The following is a 27,588-nucleotide window of genomic DNA, read 5'->3' on the forward strand; positions in this document are numbered from 1 at the left end:
TTGCATACTCTAAAGTTGTTACCAGGAATTTGATTAAAGGAATGCTATTCATTCCAGTTTTCTATAAATATCACATTCCCTTCTCCATAAACCTTCGTGTTTCTAATCCAATTAGAGAAACAACAAACTTGATATCTGCGAAGGGCAATCTATTAGATCCAATCAGATTGAATCCAAACACGGTGCCTGCCATTAAAATACCACTGAAAAATTCTCTTCCCTGCAGCCCTAAGTACAAGTCTGCAACTTTCTCTAGAGGAGTGAGAAAACCCTCCCAAGCTAATCTGAGACCCTGAAAGAGAAGGAAACTTCAGTTATACAAATAGAAAACCACATCTGCAAAAGTGGATTTAACCACTTTCAACTTTTTCAATGGCACTTTATATAAGCAATCAAGCAGATTAACCTCAGAAATAAAATGGTATACTTTGGGGTTTTGTCTGTTGAAAATAGCTACAGTTTTATAAAAAGAAAAATTGCTTCTCATTTAATTTTACTCACTTTCAGAGCACGCTGAAAGGTGCTGATTGACAGCAGTGCCAGATCCTGCTGCTCTTCTGCATAACGCATCAAATAGACATATACAAGTTTTTTAATCTGAAAAACAAACCAGTTCATTTGGACATATTAAAATATGGTATCATTCACAAGTACATCCAATATGGTTGTTTAAGATTCTTGCATTACGGACATTCTAGATTCCCTGCGACATGATATGCTTCCATTTTATAAACAGAGTTTCTAAACAGGTAAGTCACTGAAATTCTACAGTTTGTAAAAATTACAGTTTAGTTAATTTCTAAATAAAGTCCATATAGGTTTAAATGGACCTCAACAAAAAATTTATTGCAATTTTAAATAAGATCATAAAAAACTTCTAAGTACAGTTGTGCTATGTGACTATCTGAAGAAATATTTCTCTTATTCTGCCAAAAAGCAACATATTAAATCACAGAAGGTTACAAGGCTTTAAATTATTTGTTGTTGTACTATGAACAAGCAGCAATCAACACTGACAACAAGAGGCCTGTATAGTGAATGACTGCAGGTGTGCAGAGAAAGCCTCTGTTCCTTGAAACCACTTGGAGATCAGAGGCAGGAGAACTTCAGTTTCGTGACTGCACCGTTCTTTCATCATTTACTTTCATTCAATGTTGCAGCATTCGTCCCTTTAAAACTAATAATAACAGAGCCGCATTAGAGTTGAGGAACACAGGCAGTTCTGTTTAATTAGTTTATCAATACAAGTATATCAAACTTCATGAGTTATTGACTAAACCTTTTGTGATTTCTGTTCTAAACCACCAATTATATTTTAAGGTCACTTTCTGCATCTTTTAATGCAAAGCCTAAAATTAAGTGTAGGGCAATTCGCTGTTTATAAAAATTAATTTGAGTAAACTAAATGTCCTTGACTAGCTTTGAAATCCTTGTTCTGCCACACGCTCTGTAACTGGATCTTTTTCTAGAAATGTGATGGTCAGGGAGAAAAAAGGAGAAAACCCAATGATAAAGACACATTTTCTCCTTTTCTCCCCTTTCAAGTACTTTTCTTTACCTTTCAGGTTTTCAACAAAAAAACTGAAAAAAGAACTATGAAATATTTTCAAATATTTTTATTTAAAATTATATATAAAATTAAATAACAAAAATCCTGACTCATGTTAAAAAATAGACAAATAGCATGCAAAGGGATAAGCCTTCATCAATACTAGCAAACTTTTAATTTCCAGAAAGCCAGAGAACAATAAAATAATATAGAGGATGAAACCTGAGAAGAACAGCTGGATAGAAATAAATTTTAAAATATCCCTATAAAAATAGATTGTAAAAGTATGGCAGATATGGGATGCTAATTTTAAACTCCTACAATATACTTACCTCATAGGTTTCAAGCACTACTGCAGATTTATATCTTTGATTAATGTACCTTAATGCCTATTAAAATCTATAGACAACCAAACTACTCTGAGAATTTCAACATAACATGCACTGATGACTCTCAGAGAAAACATATTTCAATATTCAGTTCATATGAAATGCATACAGCCCAGCAATGTGTATTTTATGTGAAATTGTTTGTAATACAACCTAGCTTCTTCCACAAAGATACTTATAACATTTTCTTAAAGTAAATGTTTTAAGTTTTCCCAAGTCGCTGAGGTGAGATGGGTGGCAAATAAATCTAATAAATAAATAAAAATGTATTTTTATAGTCTATAAAAACTGATGGAACCAGACTGAAGAGATCTTAGCATTAACTTCTATAACCCAGCATGAAAGAGATTATTGCTGGCTCTGTGTTCACAACACAGCTCTACAGTACTTTGTATTTAGTGCATAATATGCAGTTTCATAAATCATGATAATACCATGCTAACACATTAACATATTCCATTAATTATTACAAGCAAGAAGTGATGCAGTGTTTGTAGCAGGCAATAAAGCTTTGCTTTAGTATCTTTCGAAAGGTAGGCAAACATTTCTGCCCTGGTTCAGAATTAGCTTAACTAATGTTGATGTGAGGTACATTAACTCCTCCCTAAAATGAAATATGAATATATTGGAGGATTTTTATTTTGGGATAGTAAGCTTATATGTTGGCTGGCTCAAATTTCTCAGTACAGATATGAAGGAAGCTGGTTGGCAAGGAAAGAGGAAATAATTTTCTCTAAGGAAGAACCATATGGTTATTTTAACATGAAATATTCTCACCTTAGTGAATTATTGCTTATAATTATTAAATTATTATTTAATAGACATGTTCATAATAACATTAAATGGTTTATTAAATATATAATATTTGTCTGAAATAAATGATTTTTTCATATTCCATATTATTAAAAAGCTACATTCAATGCCTCAGTTTCTAAACCTTAACAATTCTAAAGAATTGTTCTAATAAAAGGCTAACAATGACACTTTTCAGATAAATTTGATATCATGTTATAAGGATTATGAAGGATTACTTTTGGCCTGTATTAAAAAACCCACTACATCTCTTACCTCATAAATTCCTAGATCCATTACTAGAAACCAATCTCATAACACCTAGTACATTGTCAATAAAGAGATACACAATAAAGTACAACAAACTACACTCCTCTTAATAATGATAGAGGGAGAGAAAGAGAGCTAGCTGCAAGTAGCTCCATGCAGTATTTCTCATTGGTTTTAAAGTAGCTCATATGTAAGGTTGATTTAAGCTAGGGATCAGAAATCCATAGCCTACAGGCCACATGTGGGTCCTGAACTACTTTTCTGCACCTCCTATCAAATCATCCCACTGAAAGTGCTTCTATTGATTTTTCATGGAAAATAAAACCATGAAGGTATGTAAGCTTTAGGAAACTGTAGCAAGCTAACCTCCCACCATGCCCTAAAGCACTCCACTCTACTTACCTGCATGACTTTAATTAGTTTGATATCTGTTGGGACACAAACTCTACTATGCATGATTCTTCCAGAAAACTAAAGCTGAATGTAGTTGTAAGAGCCTATCTGGGCTGGTCACCAGGACCAGAAGTTCTGTCTTCTGAGTTTTCTGACTCATGCTGGAGCCCACCTTTAGGAAACTTCTCTGTAGACTCTGGTCCCAGTGACTGACCCAGATTGGATCCTGAAAACATTATCCTGGAACACATATATATACTTCCCTTCATTCATGAATGTAGTTGAACATGTATCATGAAATCAGAGTTTAATAAACTCAGAGAAATGATGAACGGAATTCCACAGGAGGAGAAGGCAATGGGGAGGAGGAACTCATTATCAGTGGAATTCTTGAAAAATAGATTTAGTATATAGTGCATAATAAGTATATAGTGCAGAAGAATATCAAGGATTGCAGAGGCAAACTTGACTACACAAAGTTCTTAGTAAAGATCTGAATAGAAAAAAATATACCCATATAGAGATGGAAAGAGATATATATCACCAAGGAAAACTACAGAAATTTTCCAGAATTGTAGAAATCGGGAAAGGTAAACTCAGGATGACTTGGGGCAAAAGACACTAAGAAAAATAAATGTGATAATACATTTGTTCTAGTGTAAAAATACCCATTGATCAGAAAATACTGATTCCTATGTTACAACAATACATTTAATAGTAGTGACCATAAAACTATGATAATATGAATACTCTCTTGATATTAAGGAAGACTTGGACACAAATCAGCTACAAAAGTCTGTGAATCCAGAGGAGAAGATCGATACAGATCAATCACAGTGTCTGGATCCAGAAAGAGATGGTCCAACTAATCAGGCTCCAAAATCCCATTAGAAAAGTTTGTAAAGATCTGATCACTTGATCACTAGAGTTTAAGCAGCTAATAGGGGCTTGAAAGCATATCTTGGAATTCAATAAAGTAAACTTGAGTACATTCAGAACAAAGGTAAGGAGAACTATCTGGCTGAGAAGTTAATAAGAAAAGGATGCCGAAGTGAATGGGAGATAATAAATTATTTCAGTGATGAGAAAATATGGACTTCATACAACAGACTTCTTTTTAATTATTAAATATACCTAATTTAAGAAGGATCCAGACAAACATTATGTACTATGAAGAATGAATAGACTGAGCTAAGTGAGGATGTGATAATCTTCAACAATCCGAATACTGTGCGTCAATAAGAAAAGGACAAGATATCTTTATATCAATCTATAAGACATGACATGGAGTAATAGATTTAATTTTACATATTATTAGATTACCATTGAATGTTAGGAAAAGTTTCCAAAAAGTAATAGTTCAATTACTGAGAGAGCTGATGGGCTTCCTTTCACTGGATGTGATCAGAAATTTGGATTCCTGCTTGGAGCAGCCTAAATGACTCTGTCCAACTCTGTAATTCTTTGAAGAATCCAAATGTGAATAGAGAGAAAAGAATGGTGGAGAAAAAAAATAGTTTAGGTAGACTACCAAGTAAAACAAAATGCACATATTATGGTTTAGTGCAGAACTCCATGAAGCCTAAACACTTTGCACAAAAGTTCCTTCTGATGTGCAGATGAATTTTTTTAATATACACTAATAATTTTATTAGCCCTATTTAATGAGAACATTCCCTTACATTTAAACATTGTACATTAAATCAAGCATAACAATTAATAACCTGTTCATAACAGCAAAGAACATCCTTGGTTTCCAAAAAAAATGTTGTATACTCCTAACTTATTGTTATGTCTGATATAAAAGCAGTTGAAAGAAAGAAGTAATGGGAAAAAGGATATTATTACACTATTAATAGAAGTCTTAATAATCAATATTCAGAGCCTCTGGAATGAGTAATTCTGCCTAAAATAGCAATGACAAATCAATTTACTTCTCAAGATAATGTTTTTCCTTAATACTATATAGACATAATCAAGTCTCCATATTTTCCTTCAACTATGATTGTTCTCTTTATCCTGTATCTTGACAGTAAAGAAAATCTAAGTGTACTATTAAGACTTCCCTGAACCTGCTTTTAAGTCTGATATGTTGCAATAAGTACTTTTATTTTTAAAAAAAGTTTGAGAATATAGAAGAAATACATTGGGAAATGTACCAACATAATTCAGAGCTTCTATTTGAAATGCTTCAATTACTGGAGAATATGAGAAATAAATGCAAACTAATAAAATATGAGAAAAACAGAAACCAGATAAACCATAAGAACATATAACCGTTAATTTATTCATTCAATTTATGCCTTCTACTTCTACAGTGACAAATATTTGACGAGTAATTAGAGTATTATGAAAGCCACTTTGGTGTGATGGTTAAGGCATCAGACTAGAAACTGGGAGACCTCGCTGTTAGGCACGAAGCCAACTGCATGACTTTGGGCAAATCATTCTCTCTCAGCCTTTGGAAGGAGGTAAAACAAACCGCTTTTGAAATTTTGCCATGAAAACTTCAAGAACTTGTACAAGCAGTTGCCAGGAGTCAATACTGAATAAAAGGTACGCACGGGCTTGCACATACACAAATTACAAGAGTGCATTCGCCCTGATCCTCCTGGAACGATTCAGGCTGCTCGTTCAAGAGTTAACATACCATTATTTCATCAATGATGGGCAGAACTAATCTAACCAGGGGTATTCTGATGGGGGCAGAAATATTTGTACCAGAGTATTTTAATAGGGACAGATGCAGCTTTGCCAAACAATAAGTACCGTATTTTTCAGACTATAAGACGCACCTAGTCTTTGGGGAGGAAAACAAGAAAAAAAAATCTGCCTCTGCCTCCCAGCATCCATCCGGTATTCATCTTTGCCGCCGCAGCCCATTCGCCACCACCGCCATGGCACTTTCACCACAATCCATTCACCACCACCACTTGTTCGCCATGGCCCATTTGCCGCCACTGCCATGGCCAATTCTAGAACAGCTGATCGGCGCTGCACCAATCCTCCTCCTCACCCTGCCACAATATTTGCTGTATAAGACACACAGATATTTCCACTCCTTTTTTGGGAGGAGAAAGTGTGTCTTATACTTCGAAAAATACAGTAGATACAGAACCATGCCAAATATTAGGAATAAATAAGGACAGAGGTAACCTTAACACTTACAGTTTAGCAAGAGGAACATGTAACTGACAGGAATTTCTATTAAAAGCAAAGTCATTCCCTGTAAATACACTGAAGAAGGTCAACAGATAGGAATAACTAGACCTATATCACATGTTCCTATCATAGAAGATTCATTACGTTTTCTACCTCTGTTTCACTAGAATATTGTTATAATTACTATACTGGTAGTCCTTGACTTACAACAATTTGCTTGGTGATTGTTCAAAGTTACAACAGCACTGAAAAAAAGGGACTTAAGATCTTCTTCACATTTACAACTATTGCAGCATCCCCATAGGCACATGATCAAAATTTGGCAACTGACTCATATTTATGATGATTGCTGTGTCCAGAGTCATGTGATCACCTTTTGTAATCTTCCGACAAGCAAAATCAATGAGGAAGCCAGATTCACTTAACAACCGTGTTACTAACTTAACAATTGCAGTGATTCACTTAACAACTGTGGCAAAAAAGGACTTAGAAGTTTTAAAAGATGCTCTTAGAATTAATAGAACAAGTGTTTTGTCACCATACCTCGATACTTTTACTTGCTACATTCTTCACTACCGCAGGAAACAATTCAGATGCATTTTTTCCTACAGCAATCATCTTCAAAGAAAAAGAAAAAAATTCCTTTAATATAACATGCTACTTTAAAATACAGTGAATAATTTAATGCATATACATTCATAGTACATTTCAATTTTCAACTAAGTTCCTTCAACACTTAAGTAAGTTTCTTCTTTGATAATATATCTTAAAAGGAAATTCTAAATTATATAATTTTTCAAAGAAATTTCAATTAATTTAAAAGAGGTACATAGGTAAGCTACTTCAATTTGTTAAAGGGACAGTACAAAATAATCTAGAATACCATTTTTGCTGGAATACCAATGAATTATTCTGATTTAAAAGGTGGTAGAATTGAAGCTAAACTATTTTCAGACTCCACAAATATCCCAGTAATATTTACAGCATAATAAAATGGCAATACTTAATATTACTTTTTAAAGTATGTTGTGTTATTTAAATGGCAATAACTGCAGCATTCTACAAAAGAATATCTTTGGAATCTTTTTAAAATATATTTGGTCTCATAATGTTGCCAGAATCACTTCTTGTGAGCTAAAGTGGACAAATAAAAATCATGATCAATATAATGTCAACAAAAATTGAATATATGTTTTTTTTAAATCCTTAGTCTCACTTGACTGTTCTTCTTTATATTAAAAAGAGAGTTGGGTGCTGAATAAACATAAATTGAATATAAAAGTGAGTGATCATTAAACTTGTTCATAGAGAGAATGGAATAAAGATTGACTCAGAACAAATACATGAAATTTTAAAGAACAAAGAGAATGCATGAATTTGTTGACAGACATGGTGGAAATAAGGATGGTTTTCAAACATAAAAAGGTGACTACGGAATATTGGCATTAATTACATTTTAGGTATGTCCTTTTTATTTTATCCCATGACTTATTTTCTTCAGCTAATTGTTTCTTTTCTGTGTTTTGCATAATGTTGTCTAATCAACATACACCTACTTATAGGAAAAGGTAAAGGTTCCCCTCGCACATATGTTCTAGTCGTTCCAGATTCTAGGGGGCGGTGCTCATCTCCATTTCAAAGTCAAAGAGACAGCGCTGTGCGAAGATGTCTCCGTGGTTATGTGGCCAGCATGACTAAATGACGAAGGCGCATGGAAAGCTGTTACCTTTCTAGCAAAGGTGGTTCCTATTTTTCTACTTTCATTTTTATATGCTTTCGAACTGCTACGTTGGCAGAAGCTGGGACAAGTAATGGGAGCTTACTCTATTATGTGGCACTAGGGATTTGAACCGCTGAACTGCCGACCTTTCTGATCGACAATCTCAGTGTCTTAGCCACTGAGCCACCGTGTCCCTTAAGTATACTTAAGTATACCTACTTAAGTATACTATAATTTTAAAAACCATTTTTAATCCATCTTAGCACTCAGATTTTGCAAACTACTTGTAAGTCTGTTTATTTGTTTCTGGCCTCTGATCATGCATTTTTATTCAAAATATAAATCAGCTTTTCCAAACGTTGGCACAAACAACATGTAGACTTGAACTTCAGACTGTAAACCACAGGGAGTCTGAATGGAAAAATAAGAATGCAAAAAAATACCTGCCATAATTTCCTAACCAGCATCTAGAGGAGGATGCCAAGACTGAGGGAATGTGACCTACGAATGCTTTTGATTCTTCAGATCATATTTAACAAAATATACAACAGTCCAGTTTGGAACCAAATATGGACTCCTGTGAACAGAAAAGCTCCTTTCATTTAGATTCATTTAGAATCACATTGACTGAACTTATTTTCAATTCTCCTGAAAATCTTTTAGAAAGTTCTTCAAAACAATAAAGTAGGGAAAAGAAAAATGATAAAAAATACCAGACTGAACTGATGCTGTAAGATTGGTATGCTCTTGGGTTTCATCAATTAAACAACAATATCTGTTCTCTATGGCAACCCCTGCACTCTACAATGAAGGTGGGACATCTATAATAACACCCCTCCCAAATTGCAACAGAACCCACCCTGCTGGTATTTCAAATGGCTTTGAAGACCTGGCTCTTCATTCAGTGGTTGGGCCAGGATGTGTGAAATCCCCTTTACATCATATGGGTTGTTTTCTTTGTTCCCCTTTGTTTTTGCCACCTTGCTCTTCATTTTTGGTCTCTCGTTTTTGTTTTGATGTTTTGAATCATTTGCAAATCACCCAGAGTTAAGGGACATGTACATTTATTAAATTACTTCTATGGATGTTCAAAATGGAAAAAAAGATGCAAACTGCATTATACACATAATAAAAGCTGAACATACTCCAACAATCCTTTTCATAGCCTCCAATTTAGCAGAATCTTTGTTGCTTTCCAACATCTGCTTAAGATCTTCATTTCTATAAAAGAGAAAATAAATATATAAGGTCACCTGATTGTGAATTTATTAATCATAAAAACAAAAAAGGGATCTACATGCAACACAATGTCAGGATTCAGCAATGCAGGAACTTAGCTAAAGAAAACCTGTTGCAAATTCCATTTTGGGGAAATATTAAACATTTCCCTTTTAGAACAAATCAAATATATAAAATATAGTCAGTCCATCCATCCATCCATCTATATAAGGGGTTTCCCTGAAAATATGACATGTCCTGAAAATAAGGCCATGCCAGATTTTTGGGGTGGGCAAAATATAAGCCTTCCCCTGAAAATAAGCCCTCTGGGAGAACCTCCCCCCCCCCCACAGCCAGGCAGAGCGCCACTCACTGATTTAGCAGTATCCCGAATATGCCAAGCTGCGAGTGCCGGGGGAGCAAAGGAGCTCGTGCGTGAGTGGCGCTCTGCCCGGCTGCTCTTGCGAGCAGGCTCCCAAAGAGCCAGACACAGCCTTAGGGGCGAACTGTCACAGCAGTGCAACACAGCAACCATGAAGTGGCCACACTCACGAGCAGCTTATTGACAATCCCCCCTCTCCAGCCAGGCAGAATGCCACTCACTGACCTAGTGGTGTCCCAAAGGCGCCAAGCTGCAGGAGCCAGAGGGAACAGGGGCTTGCGCAGCTTGGTGCCTTCGGAATACTGCTGGGTTGGTGGGTTGCACTCTGCCCAGCTGGAGAAGGGGATTGTGCAAGCACCTGTTCCTCTCGCACTTGCCTCTTAGCCTTACCATGACCTGGCCTACCTCTCCCTGCAGGGCCAGAGCACTGCCACTGCCACTGCCACTGCCATCCCAGCACTGAGGATGGCTTCTTCTGTGGCTTCCAAACCCCGGAAGTCTGCTGCTGAGTCTTCCAGCAGTGGCCACTCTATGGTTGTGGGCTGGTTGCCAGAAGACTCTCTGCCCTGGCTGCCGGAAGACTTGGCAGCAGATTTCTGGGGTTTGGAAGCCACAGAAGAAGGCACCTTCAGGATACCGCTGGGTGAGTGGTACTCTGCCTGGCTGGCTGGAGAGGTGGGGTTGCTGGGTGGCTGCTTGTGAGCATGGTCACCTAATGGCTGCTGTGTTGAGCTGCTGTGACACCATAATACAGACGTTCGCCTAAGGCTGTGCCCGGCTCTTCAGGAGCCCGCTCATGAGAGAGCAGCCGGCTGGCAACCCCAAAACAATAACCCCCCCCCAATAATAGGGCCCAGGCCATATTTTGGGGATCAAATAAAATAAGACCCTGTCTTATTTTTGGGAAAACATGGTATATTTATATGTATGTATGTATGCATGTATCACACACCCACACACCCACACACCCATATATGAATTTTGAAGGATGAACATTATAGCTTGAGGGAAAATCTTATGTTTAGCTATCTTATCAGACTAATAAAAATTAAACATACAATACAATGAATAATATTATTTTGCATTTTTTTTACAAAATTTGGCAATATAAATTCAATACCAAAAACAAATAGTTATATAATCCATAGATCTGAGAAACCTAATCCCAGATTAATATATTTCCAATAATATTAGGCTTTACTTTTGCAGTACTTCAAAAGAAAATAGCAGAGATAATCATCTCACTGTAGTAATTCTTTCCAACACAGATGAGTATTTGGGTAACTCTTGTTACAAACAATATTGTAAAGAAAGGCTTCTTTTTTTACTAATACAAAGAAACTAAAAATAAACCCCAAGAGCAAGTAAAGGAATGCTCAGATTCATTAGTACTAGTCACACATTAACTGAACATCAGAAAAAAATTGGAATCAAGCCACCCTTCTCTTGGGGGGAAAAGGCACTTTCCATTGTTGGAATGGCATCTATTTTGGCAACATCCCCAAAGTTACTCTGAACAATAATCCTACAATATATTTGGTGTAATGCTTCAATAGACATTTTATACATGTACATCCAGTACATGTTAGATTCAAGATAACCAACATATGAAACTTATTTAAAATCAGAATAACAAACAAAGTTAAGTAACTTTACAAAATAATCAATACTATCATTAGTAGGAAAAAAAACACATTTTGCATTTTAATATGTCATAATTTGTAATCTTATACATGAACTGGAATTGAGTTGTGCTCATATTGGATTTTTCAAGAATTTGCGACAGAAACACAGAAAACAATCCTTACTTAACAAATTATTGGTCCATATTGCTTCATATTATACACATCAATTGGATGTATTTTCTAGGGATTCAGTCCTATTTGGATACATGTAAAATTAAACCTAGGGCATTTTGAATATGTATGTGAACTTCCATTAAAGTAATCTGAATAAAACATGTCTATTAGAAAACACAAGCATTAGGAGAAACCCACATGAAAAAAAAAGCCCAGATTGCATTTATTATTTTTATAAATGACTCAAGACAGTGTACCTACACAATATTTTTCCTCCCCCTATTTTCCACACAACAACCTTGTGAAATCAGTTGGGCTGAGAGAATGACTGGCCCAAAGTCTTGTCTAAAGCAAGACTAGAACTCAGTCTCCTGGTTTCTTGCCTAGTGCTTTAACCATTAGACCAGTGGTTATTAACTTGGTAGTCCATGGACATCTGGGGGGCTGCAATGTTGTCACAGTGGGTCAGTGAAGGCTTGAAGAAACGTTATGATTTAAATCTTAAGTAACATCTTGGGGGTCTGTGGCCCCAAAAGGTATTTAAGGGGGTCCATGGTGAAGGAAAGATTGAGAGCCACTGCACAAGACCAAACTTTTCCTGCATTTTTAATCACAGATAGCTGTAGAAAGAATACTGAATTAATTTAACTTTGAGAAGTAAGAAACTGAACAAAATCAAACTGGACAGGTTGGTTCATCTGAAATGAACATGGTCACACTACATTCTCTTCCCAAACTCCATTCATCAGTGACAGTATGTCAACTTTTAGACTGGCTAAAACAACTTCTATTTAAAAATGAGAGTGAAAAAAACCACACTGAAAAAAACAGAGCATGTTAAAAACAAAGATTTTACACTTTCCTGTTTTGGCAAATGATTCCCATCACAAACTGGAAAAAAATCCATTTTAAAGAAAGTTTGTAAGTTACAAAAAAATAGCTTCTTTTTAGGTTTCTGGATATTTAGGGTGATGCAACATTCTAAAGGACTACCTCAAAGTACTTCATATTTACTATTACATTTAGAGTAGCAAATACTACAATTTGTCAGAAGGTTGATTTCCTTTAAATCTGCATTTAAACTTGATTTGTAATTTCTGACATCCATAAAATGCAGGACATACAAATAAGAAAATTTCCTCAATAATATAGAACATAAAAAGTAGTTTTCTATTGTTTTAACTTTAAAAATACTGTTTTGCATAGAATTCAGAACAGTGGTGCACACTTAAGAGCATTTGTATACAGTAGCTAATACAAAACTAAGCCTCACAGGAAGATGTTTATTAAATTAATAGCTTTTTTGAATGTGTACAAGTGGAAGAGTTTAAGACTGATATAAGCTACAGTGATCTCTTTGGAGAAAAGGAAGCTGCTTTGATCTCTTTGGAGAAAAGGATAGCGCTCCCGCTATGTCTAGCTAGAAAATTAAGTATTATCTAAGGGCTAAATCCTTCTAAGCTAACAGTCTTTGATATGTAGTTTTCACAAATTGTTCCTTTGTATATTGGAATTATATGGAAAAGGTTATTTGGGAAACAAAAACTTATTTCCATATATTCAAGACTTATGGCATGGGACCAAAGTGGTTAGAGAGGCAAGAAAAAATATTCTTTCTATAAATAGTGAAACAGGAAGCCCAAATCATCTCTGCAATCTACTGTGCTAAAACCAAGAGCACAGCTGACTGTTGGTCTTAGTCAGCCAGATGTTTAGACTGGATTTTATATTTCTCTTTACCAAGTCTTTCCCAATGTCTATACCAGTGGTATCAAACTCAAGGCCAAACAGGCTGGGTCTTTAGATCTGGCCTGCGGGGCCGCCTTAGAAACAGCATAGGACCGGCCCTCCTGAGCTCTGTTTTCACTGGCAGATGGCTGCAAGACATTGAGCTTGCCACACCCATCCTGACCAAGCCCATCCTGGCCTTGCCCACTCGGCCCCCAAGGTCAAACATAATGATGTGGCCCTTAATGAAATCAAGTTTGACATTCCTGATCTAGACCATCGTTTAACCATTGAAGTACAGTATCGTATTTTTAAAAAATCAGATACTGGACTGGTTTACGTCCTCAGCTTACAGCTGGTCATAGTGATCTACAATATGATGTGGAACCCCAGAGTCACATTGAAGCAAGGACATTATGCCCCATAGAGAGAATCCCGGCAATACATCTGGTAATTTGCAATATTTACAGATATTTAGGCCCCTAAGAAGCCAGATTCTTATGTGATTATATTTACATTGCTATGTGATGCATTATGTATGTATGGGAACATTCTTGCTTAAGTTTCAATTTTTTAAAAAACTTTTATTATGTATATATACTGTTAGTTTTATCATTGCTGTGTATTCTCCAATTTTAAGTTTTCAATTAGGTATTGTTGGAATGGGGTATTACTTCCAATGTGAACAAAGTTTATTATTATTATTGCGTATATCCCATTAAATGCTATGTATATTTATTTTGGATTTTCTAAAAAAAATTATTGTTTTAAAATGTTTTAATTATAATATATATTTTAATTATAAGCTGCACAGAGTCGTTGCCTGAGATGGGCAGTTACAGAAAATGAATAAATATGATATTTCTCGTTTTTTTTCCTGAGACTATAACTAGTAAGAAAAGTTATTGTTTCATTTCAAATTTAAATTTATCATTTACTATATACAGAATAATGTAATAAATATTATTTTAAAAATTACAAATAATACAAATGTAATAACCCTTGGATAGCCCCATCGATCCTTGAAGGTTGATACTGACCACTTTGACTGGAGATTACCACCTTGACCGGTGATCACCTATAATAATTACTAGGAATCCCTTGGAAGGAGATGTCTGCCTATAAGGAGGTTGTTCAGTTTGTAACAGGAAAAGAAAAAATTATGCCACAACCTTTCAGCATAACGTTTTTCATAGCACAAATTGTCTGCCTAGTCTGCAATAAACTGAGCTCACTAAGAGATAGTATTTTTATCTTTTTTTCCCTTTTAAGAACAACTTAAATACTTACCTCATACCTGTCACCGTTCCTCCATAAATGTGCTGCTGTAAGATAAAACAACTATTTCTCTCCTCTTCCTCCCACCCCATGTAATTATTTCCTCACAGCATATACAAAAGACGGGGTTTGCAAAGGTGGAGCAATAAATGCAGCATTCATGTCCAAATGCTTTGCAAGAATGAGGTGGTTTTTTTAGAGCCCAGCAGAAGTAGTAGTAAGTCTGAGGCATGCTCCACTATTCTTTGCACAAGGAATGCTACTACACTGCATTTAAAGTTAGAATCTGAAGTGAAAGAAAAGTAATCAAAACAAAGAAGAAATGAAGTTAACTTAATGAAATACTTACAAACAAATATTTTCTTCATATAATTCAACAGAAACATTAATAATCCTATTTGCTTCTTCAGTAGGCTCTGAGTTTAGAGTAACGCTGAGCATCTCTGCCTTTTCAAGAATAAATGTAGTCCTGCAAGCAACCCCACTGAATTTATCTAACAAAGAGTACTTGTTCCAGGCCATCAAATTTAGCAAAAAGAAACAAGCATACTTGCAGTGAAAGCTACTGATCACGATCAAGAATGTAGAATGAAGTAACAGGATACCAACTCCCTTCACTTTAAGGAAATGCATACGCTATCAACGATCATTTCCTCACAGAAAAACGATTTATTAGCCAACTTCAACAAACAGCAGGACACAGCAAGATACGAAAATCATTCTTATTTAATTCTTACCTTATTTCAGTTTTTCAACAAAAATCATTCAGGAACATGTAGCAAACATCCCAAGGGAGGTTAAAATTTATCTTAATATGAAATTAATAGGATTATAATGTATTTTGCATTGTAGATAAATGTTAAGTAAGAGGTGGTATTTGTGGATTATGAAGTAGTAAAATACAAAGCTAAAGAATTCAGAAGCTAGAACCAGTGCAGCATAAAATGAAAACTGAATATATGAAAAGAATAGCCATGATCAACTAAGACTTTTAATGAAATTGTTTCAGTTGATTATCCTATTCCAATACATTCTGTACAATTAACAGAACAGAGAATTAGATCATTAGCAAGATATGTTTTCCTTATCTCTTTAACACAAGCTGCACAATTGTTTAACATTATTAAAGTTACTACTGTATAGAAAGCATTTAGATACAATGTAAATTACCAAATAAAATGAATGTTTATGCAAACATAATATTGCTCATATATTTTTTTAATGCAGGAACAATGGAATAGAAAATAATGAATCTACAAATGAGTCCTTTCTTCTCCCCTAAACATTTTCAACTTTCAAATAACAGAGATTGTGGAATTCTTGGATTAGGGCCAGGAAGTTATTTCACATAGACATCATGGAATTAGAATTTAGGGCAGTGATGGCTAACCTTTTCAGCACTGAGTGCCCAAACTGGAACATTAGTGCATGCATGTGCACCTGCCGGACCGCCGGAAACCCTAAGGCCAGCTGGCCAGTGTGCATACACACACCGGCCAGCTGGTCTTCGGGGTCAGCATGTGCATACACACACCAGCCAGCTGGTCTTCACATATGCCACAACATCGGAAACCCAAAGACCAGCTGGCCAGCACACACATGCCTGTTTTGGGGAGACATTTTGGGGGCATTTTCAGACAGTTTTGGGGGCATTTTCAGGTTGTTTCAATGCCGTTTTTTGGGATGGTTTTCAGAGAGGACAAAAACAGTCCCAAAACTGGCCTGGAAAACGGCATGAAAAACACCCTGAAAAATGGCCCAAAAATCACCCTTTGTTTTGGCCATTTTTCAGGGTGTTTTCAGGCATTCTGACGCTTGTGAAGACCAGCTGGCTGGCACGCATGTGCACACTGGAAACCTGAGGAGCAGCTAGCGACCGTACGCGTGCCCACAAAGAGGGCTGTGGGCCATCTTTGGCACACATGCCATAGGTTCATCATCACGGCCCTATACCATTTCAGACAAATGGTTATCCAATCTCTTGTTAAAAACATCCAGTCTTGGAGCATTTACAACTTCTGGAGGCAAGTTATTCCACTGATTAATTGTTCTGTCAGGAAATTCCTCCTTAGTTCTAGGTTGCTTCTCTCCTTGATTTGTTTCCACCCATTGCTTCTTGTCCTACCTTTAGGTGCTTTGGAGAATAGATTGACCCTCCCACTTCTTTGTGGCAACCCCTGAGATTGGAGCTGCTATCATGTCACCCCTAGTCCTTCTTTTAATCATACCCAATTCCAGCAACCGTTCTTTATATGTTTTAGCCTCCAGTCACCTAATCATCTTTGTTTCTCTTCTCCACACTCTTTCTAGAGTCTCAGCATAGTTTTTACATTGTGGTGACCAAAACTGGATCCAGTATTCCAAGTGTGGCCTTACCAAGGCATTACGAAGTGGTATTTTTGGATGAATAATGGTGAATCTTAATCCAGAAAGATGGAAACACTTTGGATGGGGAACTGTTCAGTTTAAATAAAGTTTTGTAATTGATGCTAGAAGAAATTTCACTTATTTGTATAGTTTGGGCACCTTCCTGAACTAGCATTAACAATGGAAGCATAAATTCTAAAAGCTGAAACTACTTTTCAGCTCAGCATTGCAACAGATTTACCTAGAAACAATGTCCTAGTTTTTCTACCTATACTTAGCAAAATCTTGACAGACTATTGTAACATACTTTATACAGATAAACTTCTATTATTAATAAAAATACAACTTGGATATGGAAAAACATCTGTGAGTTCACACCATTAATATGATATATGTTGATGCATCATTTAGAAATGGGATTCAGGTTCTAATTCAATTGATCTTTACATCGCTAGATGATTGACATCTTGTTATCTAAAGGATTGCCTTCATCTCTGCATCAAATTAGTTTCAAAAGCTTTGCTTATTGTATAAAGTAAGAAGATAATCTTGAGAGGTACATGAGACCTGTTACCAAAAGATAAGAGATGAAACACATTTTAAGTCCACAACAGACAGAAATTCAGATTTACTATGTACACCATACAGGGAGCAAAAAGGCTGATTTAAAAAGATTTCTTTAACCTCTTTAAACCAAATGCACAATAATTTAATCTTCAATCTGATTCACAAAGATGTTCTCCAGGCTGATCAAACAGAGTTCGGAGTTTAGCTCTCAATTCAATATATTTATAAACTAAGTAAAAAAGAGTAAAAAAGGCACATTGCATTTTAATAACCCAATGAAATACAGAGTTAACTAAAATGATAGAAATGTTTAATCAAGAATGTCAATTAAATCCATTATAATACTGCTGTGAAAGTTTGCCTTGAGATCCAATAATATTTGACGCTCTATTAATGTAGTATAAATACATATTTTTCTGTAAAATCTGTAATAGTTATAGCAATGCTTCCTACAGCAAATGAACCAGTTTTATCATTCTAAATGAATTTTGCTTCAAAATATGCTGCAATATGAGCATGTGCAAAACCTATTCAGAAGCTATATAATTACAAGACTCAAATTTAATTTTCTGCGTATCGTACTATAGCTATTTGAGTGACATCTTGTGGTGTAATTCTGTACTGCTGCATCATACATTAATCACATTAGCAAACTTGATTTCACGTTATTTATAAAATCTCTAACTCACAATCCAATAATGTAGACATTCACAAATGTGGATCTATTAATAAACACCAAACAACCACAGTGCAAAGCAGCAAGGCCTGCCAAAAATCTACAAAAATAAAGTACTTTCAGTGACATATCTATCTATGGCAGTTTTCCTAAACTTTGAATACCACAACAAAAATGATTCATTCTAGAATTTATCTGTTACATTAAGCAGCAGAGATATCTGAAGAAAGGCCTTCAAGGAAATAGCTACTTTTCTAGGCAGATTTATATTAAATTTCTTAAATTATCAAGAGGCCTAAGACGTTTAGATATGGTAATCAGAAAAGAATCTAAAACTGAACTTGGTAAAACTTTTTGAAAATCAACAGTAAATAGTATGATCTACTTTCATGTTCCAGTCAAAGTCTGCTAAATTCTGAATCAGCGGACGTTGTTCCAATGAGAGAACAATCTAAAATACATATTATCTATACTAAAACAAAATTGAGCCGCAAACGCCAAGGTACACTTTATCTTATGTAATATGCCAAGAGCGATATTCAAAAAATGAAGCTGGCTGGAGAAAAACATGAGCAAAAAATTGAAACTGGATGTACTTGAGCAATCTATCAGTTAATAGAATATTTGTCTGATACAGACAGATTCTTCTAAGAAGGGTACTTTTGCCAACACTGCCAAATATTCTTTTCTTGATTAAAGTTAACATTTTCCAGGGAAAATATACATGTACAATCTGTGTAATATAAATTCCAAAATATATTTCTGAAATTTTTTTTTTTGCAAAATTCATCCATAAGACAATGAAGAGGATATATTCCCAGAATACAGCAGTTTGATCAAAATGAAATATCTTCCCATGCATGAATGTGACTTCAAAATGCACATAGAGAAGGGATGGATTTGTGATACTTGTTTTATTATTCTGCTCAAAGCCACCCACAAAGTTTAAGATGTTGTACTAGGAATGAGGTGACCCAGAGCCTATCCTACCTTTAGCCATGCAAAAGCACTATATGGTTTTGACTCAGATATTCCTTCTTAGTTCAGACTATTTAATAAAATTGTTGTGTTTGGGACAAAACAAAAATACATAGTTCCCTATGTAAGCTGCTTTGAATGTTTGAAAAAAAGCTATGAAACAAGTCAAATAATAAAGTAATCAATCCATAAGGGCTCACGATAAAGTCTCACATTGCCCAACTTACATTATTATAGAGCATTAATTTTGGAAACTGAATCAGGATTTCTGGGAAAAATCGTGTACAACAAAGCTGCAGAAAAATATATTCTTGTTTTTTCTTTGAAGACGTTTCGCTTCTCATCCAAGAAGCTTCTTCAGCTCTGACTGGATGGTAGGCAATGCAAGTTTCCATTCCCCACCATCCAGTCAGAGCTGAAGAAGCTTCTTGGATGAGAAGCGAAATGTCTTCTAAGAAAAAACAAGAAAGTCCAGTTGCCTCTTTGAAAAAGGACCTTCGGGACAACCAGGATCTGATGACTGAGAATCTCCATAGACATTTAAAAGAAAAATGAAAGGAATATAAATCCTTCCATTCCCATTCCATTCATAAAAGAAATGCAAGGAATATAAATCCTTCCATTTCCCACCATCCAGTTAGAGCTTTTCCCCCCACAAAAAAAAGCATTTCCCCACACAAACACATAATTTGTAGAATTCACTACCATAAAAAGGTTCTTTCTTAAAAGGAAGTTGGGTTAATATATGGAAGACAGGTCTTATCTAGCACTGTTATTCTTGAGACACAGTTACTTGTACTTTAGAGAAAATGTGCCTCAAAAATATCAGTTGTGGAAAGAGATTATGTCTCCATTTTGTGAACATTAGAGAAATACCGTGTTTCCCTGAAAATAAGACAGGGTCTTATTTTCTTTTGACCCCTGAAATAAGCACTTAGCCTTATTTTCGGGGAGGTCTTGTTATTTTTGAGGTGCAGGAGGCCTCTTAACCTCAGCCCATAGCCCATGGATCAGCTGATCCAGAGAGGGCCAGAAGTTCTGTTTATGGCACACTCTGGCCAGCCCTAGCGTTTTTAGGCCTGCTGCTCTTTTTGCGGCCACCACTAAGAGAAGGGGTGCGGTAGTTAGGGTTTGCAGGAGCGGCCTCCACGAGGCTGTTACACATGGATGGCAGGTGCATGTGTGGGGCGTGGGCATGTTTCCCACTTCCCCCCAGGAAATGGTGGGGACTGGCTGCGCATGCATTTAAATATTTTAGGGGTGGGCTTATTTTCTGGGGAGGGCTTATTTTAGCGCATGCACTCAAAAGCCCAATTGGGCTTTTAATTTGGGGAGGTCTCATTTTGGGGGAAACAGGGTAACTTGTAGGATAATCTGAGATGTATTATTCTGGACTAAAAAGGGGCCCTGGCACAATCCAGCAAAGCTTGTCATATGCTCTTACACTTTTATAACAATTATGAATACTGGTGGGATCAAATTAATTTTTTCTGCTAAGTCCTAACTACTAGCTTATGCTAACTCTGTGTCCAGGCTTTCATACATTGGCTGTGTTTATACAGGGCAATAGACAAATCAATTTTAGGTGTAGGTTGAGTCTATATAACATAAACTCCACGTGTGTATAAAATCTGTGTAAATGTTATATTGAATATTGAAACAACAATGGAGGTAATAAAAGTATACAACTACTTACAAGCCAAAAATATAAAACTTGTAGCATTCAAGACTTTTGACAACCTTAATTGTCTCTGACATTTGTCTTTAAAAGAGAAGTAATAGAAACTGGGAAATTCAGCAACATTTACACTACCACGGATCCATTACTCTTCCAGTCAGTGGCTTTATTCTATTTCATTCTACTACAAACTTGTCTAAGCCACATACTTTATTCTCATGCCACCTGTCAGATCACAACCAAGAATTTTTATGCTACTTATTATTATGTCACAGACTGAGCATCAGATAACACTATGTGGATTTAATAGCTCAAATCTCATTTTGGACTTATTTTATAGAATACTTCATCCAAACCATTCATCTTTCCTGGCTCAAGTATTTAATGAAACTGGCATAACTCTATAGCAGCAGGCACACTGCCACTCTAACAGATGGGCCTAGACTGTAGTCATGCCAATGAAGCAATATATGCATGAAATTTAAATATTAAATCTGGAGTTCTCTGCAATAAATTCACCCATTCACTTTCAATCTTTCCAAGTCTTTTGAATGGAATATGCTGATTCAACATTAAATCATTCCAGAATTATATAAATTGTTTATATAAATAAAGTTTCTGCATTAATCTGCAATTTTCTTCTACACAGAAAAATCAAGAACATTATATAAAATCAACATATCCAATGAATTTTCCATGAAAAAGTCCTTTGTAAAACCAAAGAAACATCAATATCAAGTACATTTCTCAATTAAAAATAGCCCTACCTATGTAAACATATTGTGCTTAGGAAAAAGAATCTATTCTAAAGATGCCTATGGCTGAATTATATTATTCTTTCGCTAACTGGAACATTTATATATTTAAAACATATTTAACATATTTAAACTGAGAAAGCAAAATATGTAGCAGAAAAAGGCAATAACAAACCACTTTGTTAAAACCCAGCACAGACATGCCCATGAAGATACCTTGCGTCAGTTCAACTAAAAGGAAACTTTGTCTTTTATCTTTTCCCTGTCTCCAAATTTTGACATTTGACTAAATACTATATTAATAGTTTAATCTACTTAACAGATAAGCATGATACACTCTATATGGGGCTGCACTTCAAAACAGTACATAAAATCAGCTACTGCAGAATACAATGGCAAGACTACTATCTAGTTGTTGAAAACAGCTCATATGAACACAAATCTTGGATATATTACAATAATTTCCAATTCTTCCGTCACACTTGGAAGTTCCCACTGTAAAATTACCTTTTCCTATATTCATTTTCCTCTAATTTGAAATTATCATAGGTCCTACCTTTCCCAGATTGGTTAAATTAATGGTTGTAGCTTTTTAAAAGGCCCTATTGCAACACCTACTTCATAGAGAGAAATGAGCTTCATCATTATTACGCTGCATTCAGAATATCAAACTTTTAAGAATTTTTTACATTGCCATCAAAATATTATATATTGCCACTAATGCCTTGTGGAAGGACAGCTATAAATATAAACAAAAATAAGGAAAAATCATTTTATTATGAAGAAATAAAAAAATGAAAAAAGCATGTGCTCACAGAGCTTAATCAAGATGGCCATCTGCTGGATTAGTAACAGCTCTGATAAACTCTTTTATTTACAGTGGCATATACAAGGTTCTATATAAAATTATTTTTTAAAAAAAATCAAAATTACACAGATTTTCCCACAGATATTCTAATCATATAAACTAGACAAAGGATTGCTTTGTGCTATTTTAAAAGTATAAGAATCATAAAGCTCATGTTGACCATATTACACATTATTTTTATCCTGCCTTTATCAAGAAGCCACACATAGCTGATACCCTTCCTCCTCATCTTTTCTCCACAACAACCCTGTGATGTCCATTAGCCCAGCTTTCATGCATAAGGAATGAGTAGAACTCACCATTTCCCAGGTTCTAGTCTGGTGCTTTAACCACTAGACCAGTGATGGTGAACCTTTGAAATGCCACAATATTTTGGAAGACATAATATTTATTGACATGACATGACAACTATTCTTGAAAATATGTCCCCTTCTCGCAGGATTTGGAGAGGCCATGTGAGAATGGAGTGTGCTTTCCCAGGATCTCAGAAAGTGTGCTTTCCCAGGACCTCAGAAAGTCAAGAGAATGGGCTGGGCAAGAATGGGTGTGGCCTCCAGACCTTCCAAAAATTGCATAAGAAGGGGGCATACTTTCATGCAGTTTTCAGAGGCTGCAGAGGCCATAAGCCGCTTGAAAAATGAAGGCCTTCTGTGACCTGGAGTAGCTTCAGATAGACTACAGGGGCCTCTTAATAAGAAGAAAGCATTGTCTGAAAATAAGCAGTGTGTGGCAAGTTTGGGACAGTGCTAGGCCACTGGGATAATCATACCTTTCCCAAGGCTTGCACAGGTTGAGAAATGGCATGGTGCCCTTTTTAAGTGGTAGTGGTGGTGCTTGGCTAAAGCTGAGGTCCAAGGCTCGACTTCAGGCCAATCTTCAGCGTTGCCACTGAGTGCCATTGTTCAAGGTGGCCTAGATTGGGAGGGGGGAAGATTGATAATTGTTTCTCTTTTTTGGGAGGGGGAAGGGGTGACATGCCAACAGAGTCAAGTTAAGTATTTTCAAAAATTTTGACATCTATTCAACATCTTAGTAGACAGTAGCACTTGGCTATTCTTATCAGGGCTTAGAAGAAGAGTACTGTAGAAATTAAACCACAATGAAAGAATAGTAGGGGATTCTAGAGATATAGACTAGAACAAGAAGTTAGAAGAACATCCTATATTGTTGCCAAGTAAAATTCATAAGCCTATCCATGAAGTCCTGGATTACGAGCTGGAAAAAAAATCAGAAAAACCATTATTTATGTAAATGATAAGATACTCCTGAATTCCACACAAATCTTCCAAAAATAATTTTAAAAACCTGAAAAATTATAAGCAAATTGAAAGTGTGTGCATTACCAATTTCTCCACTTTTTCCACTTAAAAAGTAGAAACTAGCCTTGGAGACTTGGTATACATTTATAGCAGCATTGTGGCCTAGTGGTAAAGATATTTGCTTCCCATTCAGAAGGTTGAGAGTTCAATCCTAGGAAGTAGCAGATGTTTCTCTTCTAGGGCAGAAAGAAAAAAATATCTGCTGTGTCAGGAATGGCATCTGGCCAGTAAACGTTCATCTCCATCCAGTTGTTCCAACTCTTCCCCAAATTAAGGGATTATGTAATTTTAACCTTTAGATGGAAAACTTTGGAAAGGAAACTTTTAGCAAAATCTGGTTTCCCTTAAAGATATCTAGAAAACTATAGATAATACTGTTGTTTTTTTTAAAAAACTAGATGATTAGTATTTGGATGAATGCTGTATAATCTTACAACTTTATAAATAGCAATATAAATAAAATAAATATATGATATACCATTTTAAAATAAAACAACAATAAAAACTCATTTTTCTACTTCAGCTTTCGGCTACACAAAAGTTGTTGGTAATAATCCACAATAATCCTTCATCAATTTGCACTACTGACAAATAAATAATATTATATTGAATCTTCAGTGATTCAAAATTATTTTATTTATGTAATAATTTCTCTCAATTTTCTAATGCATAGTCTCAATTAGCAAAAAAACATCATAAACATTTTGAATTCAGTATAATTAAAAGTCACTGGCATGCACTGACGTAAGTTTTCACATTGTCTCTACAAACTCAAAAACTTCAGAAGCAGATGCTTCTATATAACTGTACTTTCTAGAACACACCAAATTGTAATAATAAATTATACTTGATATTAAGAAGGGAATAAGAAAACACAACTGCATATTAATAGCACAATTTAAAGAAGGCTATAAAGTTCTATTTGATAGTTAAAAGCAACTTAAATAAGACTGTCAATATAAATTATATGTTGAATTAATTCTAACTCTTCATGGAAATGCTTCCTGAGAGATTTGCCAATCAAAACTGTCATTTTGGCACTTGTAGCTGATAATCTTCAAACTCTACTTCCTTCACTGAGCCATCAATTTACTCATAATTCTTCTCATATTATCATATTATCAAAGAAAGTAAAAAAACATTGAAACTGTCAAACTAAATGTAAAATCAGATAGTAATTTGATATTGCACCTTAGCTTTTCTAATTATAAAAACAGCTGCTTGTGAAGTAATGATCTTCATCAAGATATGAAGAAATAAATGGTTAAAATTGTTTTTATGTCATTTTCAAAACAATCTCCCACGGCTACAATTTAAAGTAATTTAAAATAAAAGAAACAAAAAGTATTAAGAAGCACACCAAATGATGGAGAGTCTGATCCTATGCCTCCTAGTTCTGCCAAAGTAACTAACCAACTTTTCTCTGAGGAAACAAAATCAATATATCACACAAGTAGTAATCTTCATATTCAATAGAAAATAAATATATAGCATCCATGCCTCTAAGCTATATAACATTGTACCTGTGCTTTGGATAGAATAGGGATATAGAAGATGAAAAAGTACAGAATATATTATTTCTAGGTTTTAATACACATACAGAGACACAGTGTGTGAATATATAAAATTCTTTCTATAAACTGATATAATAGATTAGTACAAAAATATTTCAATGTTAGCATGGAATAAATTTGGGCAAAGAATAGAATTTTAAACAAATATTAGACCTAGAAATGGTACGGTAATTCTCAACATTTAACCTGTACATACTGATAAATACCTTACTATAATAAAAAAAGCTTTTTATTTTTTTTAAACCTGAGAATCATGCATGGAAACTGGAAACCACTAAGTTGGTCTTAAAAACAAAAGTCTTGGCCTAACACTCAACTGTCACTTCTAGCCCATTAGTATAGAAGGCTATGAAACACATCCCATCTTAAAAAACTCTATTTTACATTAATTATGAAAACAAGCTGTTATATACCAGATTATGAACTAAAAGTAAATTATTGTTAGATTTACTGTCACAACTAAAACCTTTATAGTAAAAATTATTCAATAAACTGAGATCACAAACTACCCAAATATATGCACATAAGCATTATTAAAACTATAATCAAAACAAAATAAATTTAGGGTTACTTGGGAAACTAGTGGGAAATGATTAAACTTACTGGCAAGTCTGAAAAGTTAAGAGTAATATTACCAGAGATCAGATTTTAATAAACTATAGTCGTTAGAATAATAGTTCTAAAGAACTACATAATAGAATATAATGAAATAATCTTCATGTGATAATTTCTAAGAAAAGAATTTTACCCCTTCAAATAAATCAGAAACAAAAGCACATTATATGCCCCATTGTCGAAACTGAAATGCTAAAAATAATTTATATTAGCATATGCCAAAAGGAAGGAATGGTAATGTAATAAAAAGTAACCAGAGACTGTCAAGTCCTTTCACAGGAATCAACCCCAACTGGAAAATAAAGCCAATTAGGAAATAATCCTATGTGTGATCCCACCATCACTACCCAAATTTAACTTCATTTTTCTGATTGTAACTCTTTCAAATTCTCCTAGCACATGCATTTCTAAAAAGAAAATCTTAGTAACTCTTATCACCATCAAGCCGTAAAGCAACTAGTTTAATCTTTCTCTGAACTTTTATTTTTTTAAAGCGTACTTTTAAATGGAGCAGAAAAATCAAGAGGCACGTGGAAAAGCCCATTCCATTAAGGATCCTGTGGACGATCATGCAACATTTATTGAAAGATGTGTTTCCGTGTTAGTAGGGGAAGAACATTCATCATTAACTTTCCCCCTCATTCGAAAATTCAAGACAAGTAAAAAGGAAAAAATCACAGGTAGAATTGATGGGTCAGCGAAGTACAAAACACGAGGGGAAATTATTACTAAATTCAAGTTATTATTACTAAATTCAAAAGTCGCACAACGTCTAACACTTTCCCGCTTAGCGACCTATCAAATGGGAGTCACCGAGACCCGAAACTGGAAGGGCGCAGCTTCTCATCAGCCCCCTAAAGTGGCCCAGAGGGAAGAGCGAGCAGCGCTGATTCCGCTTCTGCTCTTTTCGGAGAACGCGACGCCTGCACTTCCCGTCGCCGCCTGCAGAGAAGCTAACCTAACCGCCCCCGCCCGGGTCTCTGACCGGTCCGAAGGCTCCCCCACCTCCGCCCCTGCGGCCGCCCTTTTAACTTACTTCTTGCCATCGCTACTGAAGAGCCCGAAGGCCCCCGGAGGAGCGGTGGAGGCTGTAGTGGGTGCCGCCTCTTGGCCCACCTCAGGCTGACCATCTCCGGCCTGCTCGTTGTAACCGACGTTGTTGGTCAACATCGTCCCAACGCACCGTTACCGGTTGAAGAGCCCACCTGCACCCGGTTTAGCCCGCTCTCCTGCAGTTCCCTCGGAATTCGGCTCTTCCCGGAAGCTGTCGGCAAACAGCGGCCAAAGCCATGTGTCACATGATCGCCAATAGGGGCGGGGACCAGACGGCCCAACAGACTTTTTTTTTTTTCTGGAGAGTCGGCCGGCGGTGCCATCGTTGCCAAGGGAACGATGCGAAGCTTCTCCGGCCTCCTGGCTCCCGGGATGACACGCCCCTCGTCACGCGGAAATCTCTGCCGTGGAGCGTCCTAGTCACGAGATACTTGCTCGCTTTCGGATGCTCGCGAGCC

General features: G+C 35.8%; 1 protein-coding gene across 2 annotated transcripts in view; it reads right to left on the bottom strand.

Annotated features, from left to right (window-relative positions):
- The window catches only part of AP3B1 (adaptor related protein complex 3 subunit beta 1), a 145,343-nt gene extending 117,974 nt beyond the window's left edge, over positions 1-27,369 (bottom strand). The window contains exons 1-4 of one of the 2 annotated variants that reach the window (XM_032213308.1): positions 27,114-27,369; positions 9,421-9,496; positions 7,099-7,173; positions 502-597 (exon numbers count right to left, since the gene is read on the bottom strand). In XM_032213308.1, the coding sequence (XP_032069199.1) occupies positions 502-597; positions 7,099-7,173; positions 9,421-9,496; positions 27,114-27,247 (381 nt within the window). In that variant the 5' untranslated portion in view covers positions 27,248-27,369. Of the gene's footprint in view, positions 1-501; positions 598-7,098; positions 7,174-9,420; positions 9,497-15,029; positions 15,222-27,113 lie in introns of those variants that run through there. The other variant, XM_032213307.1, reaches the window with a different exon arrangement.
- Positions 27,370-27,588: the final 219 nt, after the last annotated feature.

The sequence above is a fragment of the Thamnophis elegans genome, chromosome 3, assembly GCF_009769535.1.
Source record: "Thamnophis elegans isolate rThaEle1 chromosome 3, rThaEle1.pri, whole genome shotgun sequence".
NCBI classification, from domain to species: Eukaryota; Metazoa; Chordata; class Lepidosauria; order Squamata; family Colubridae; genus Thamnophis; species Thamnophis elegans.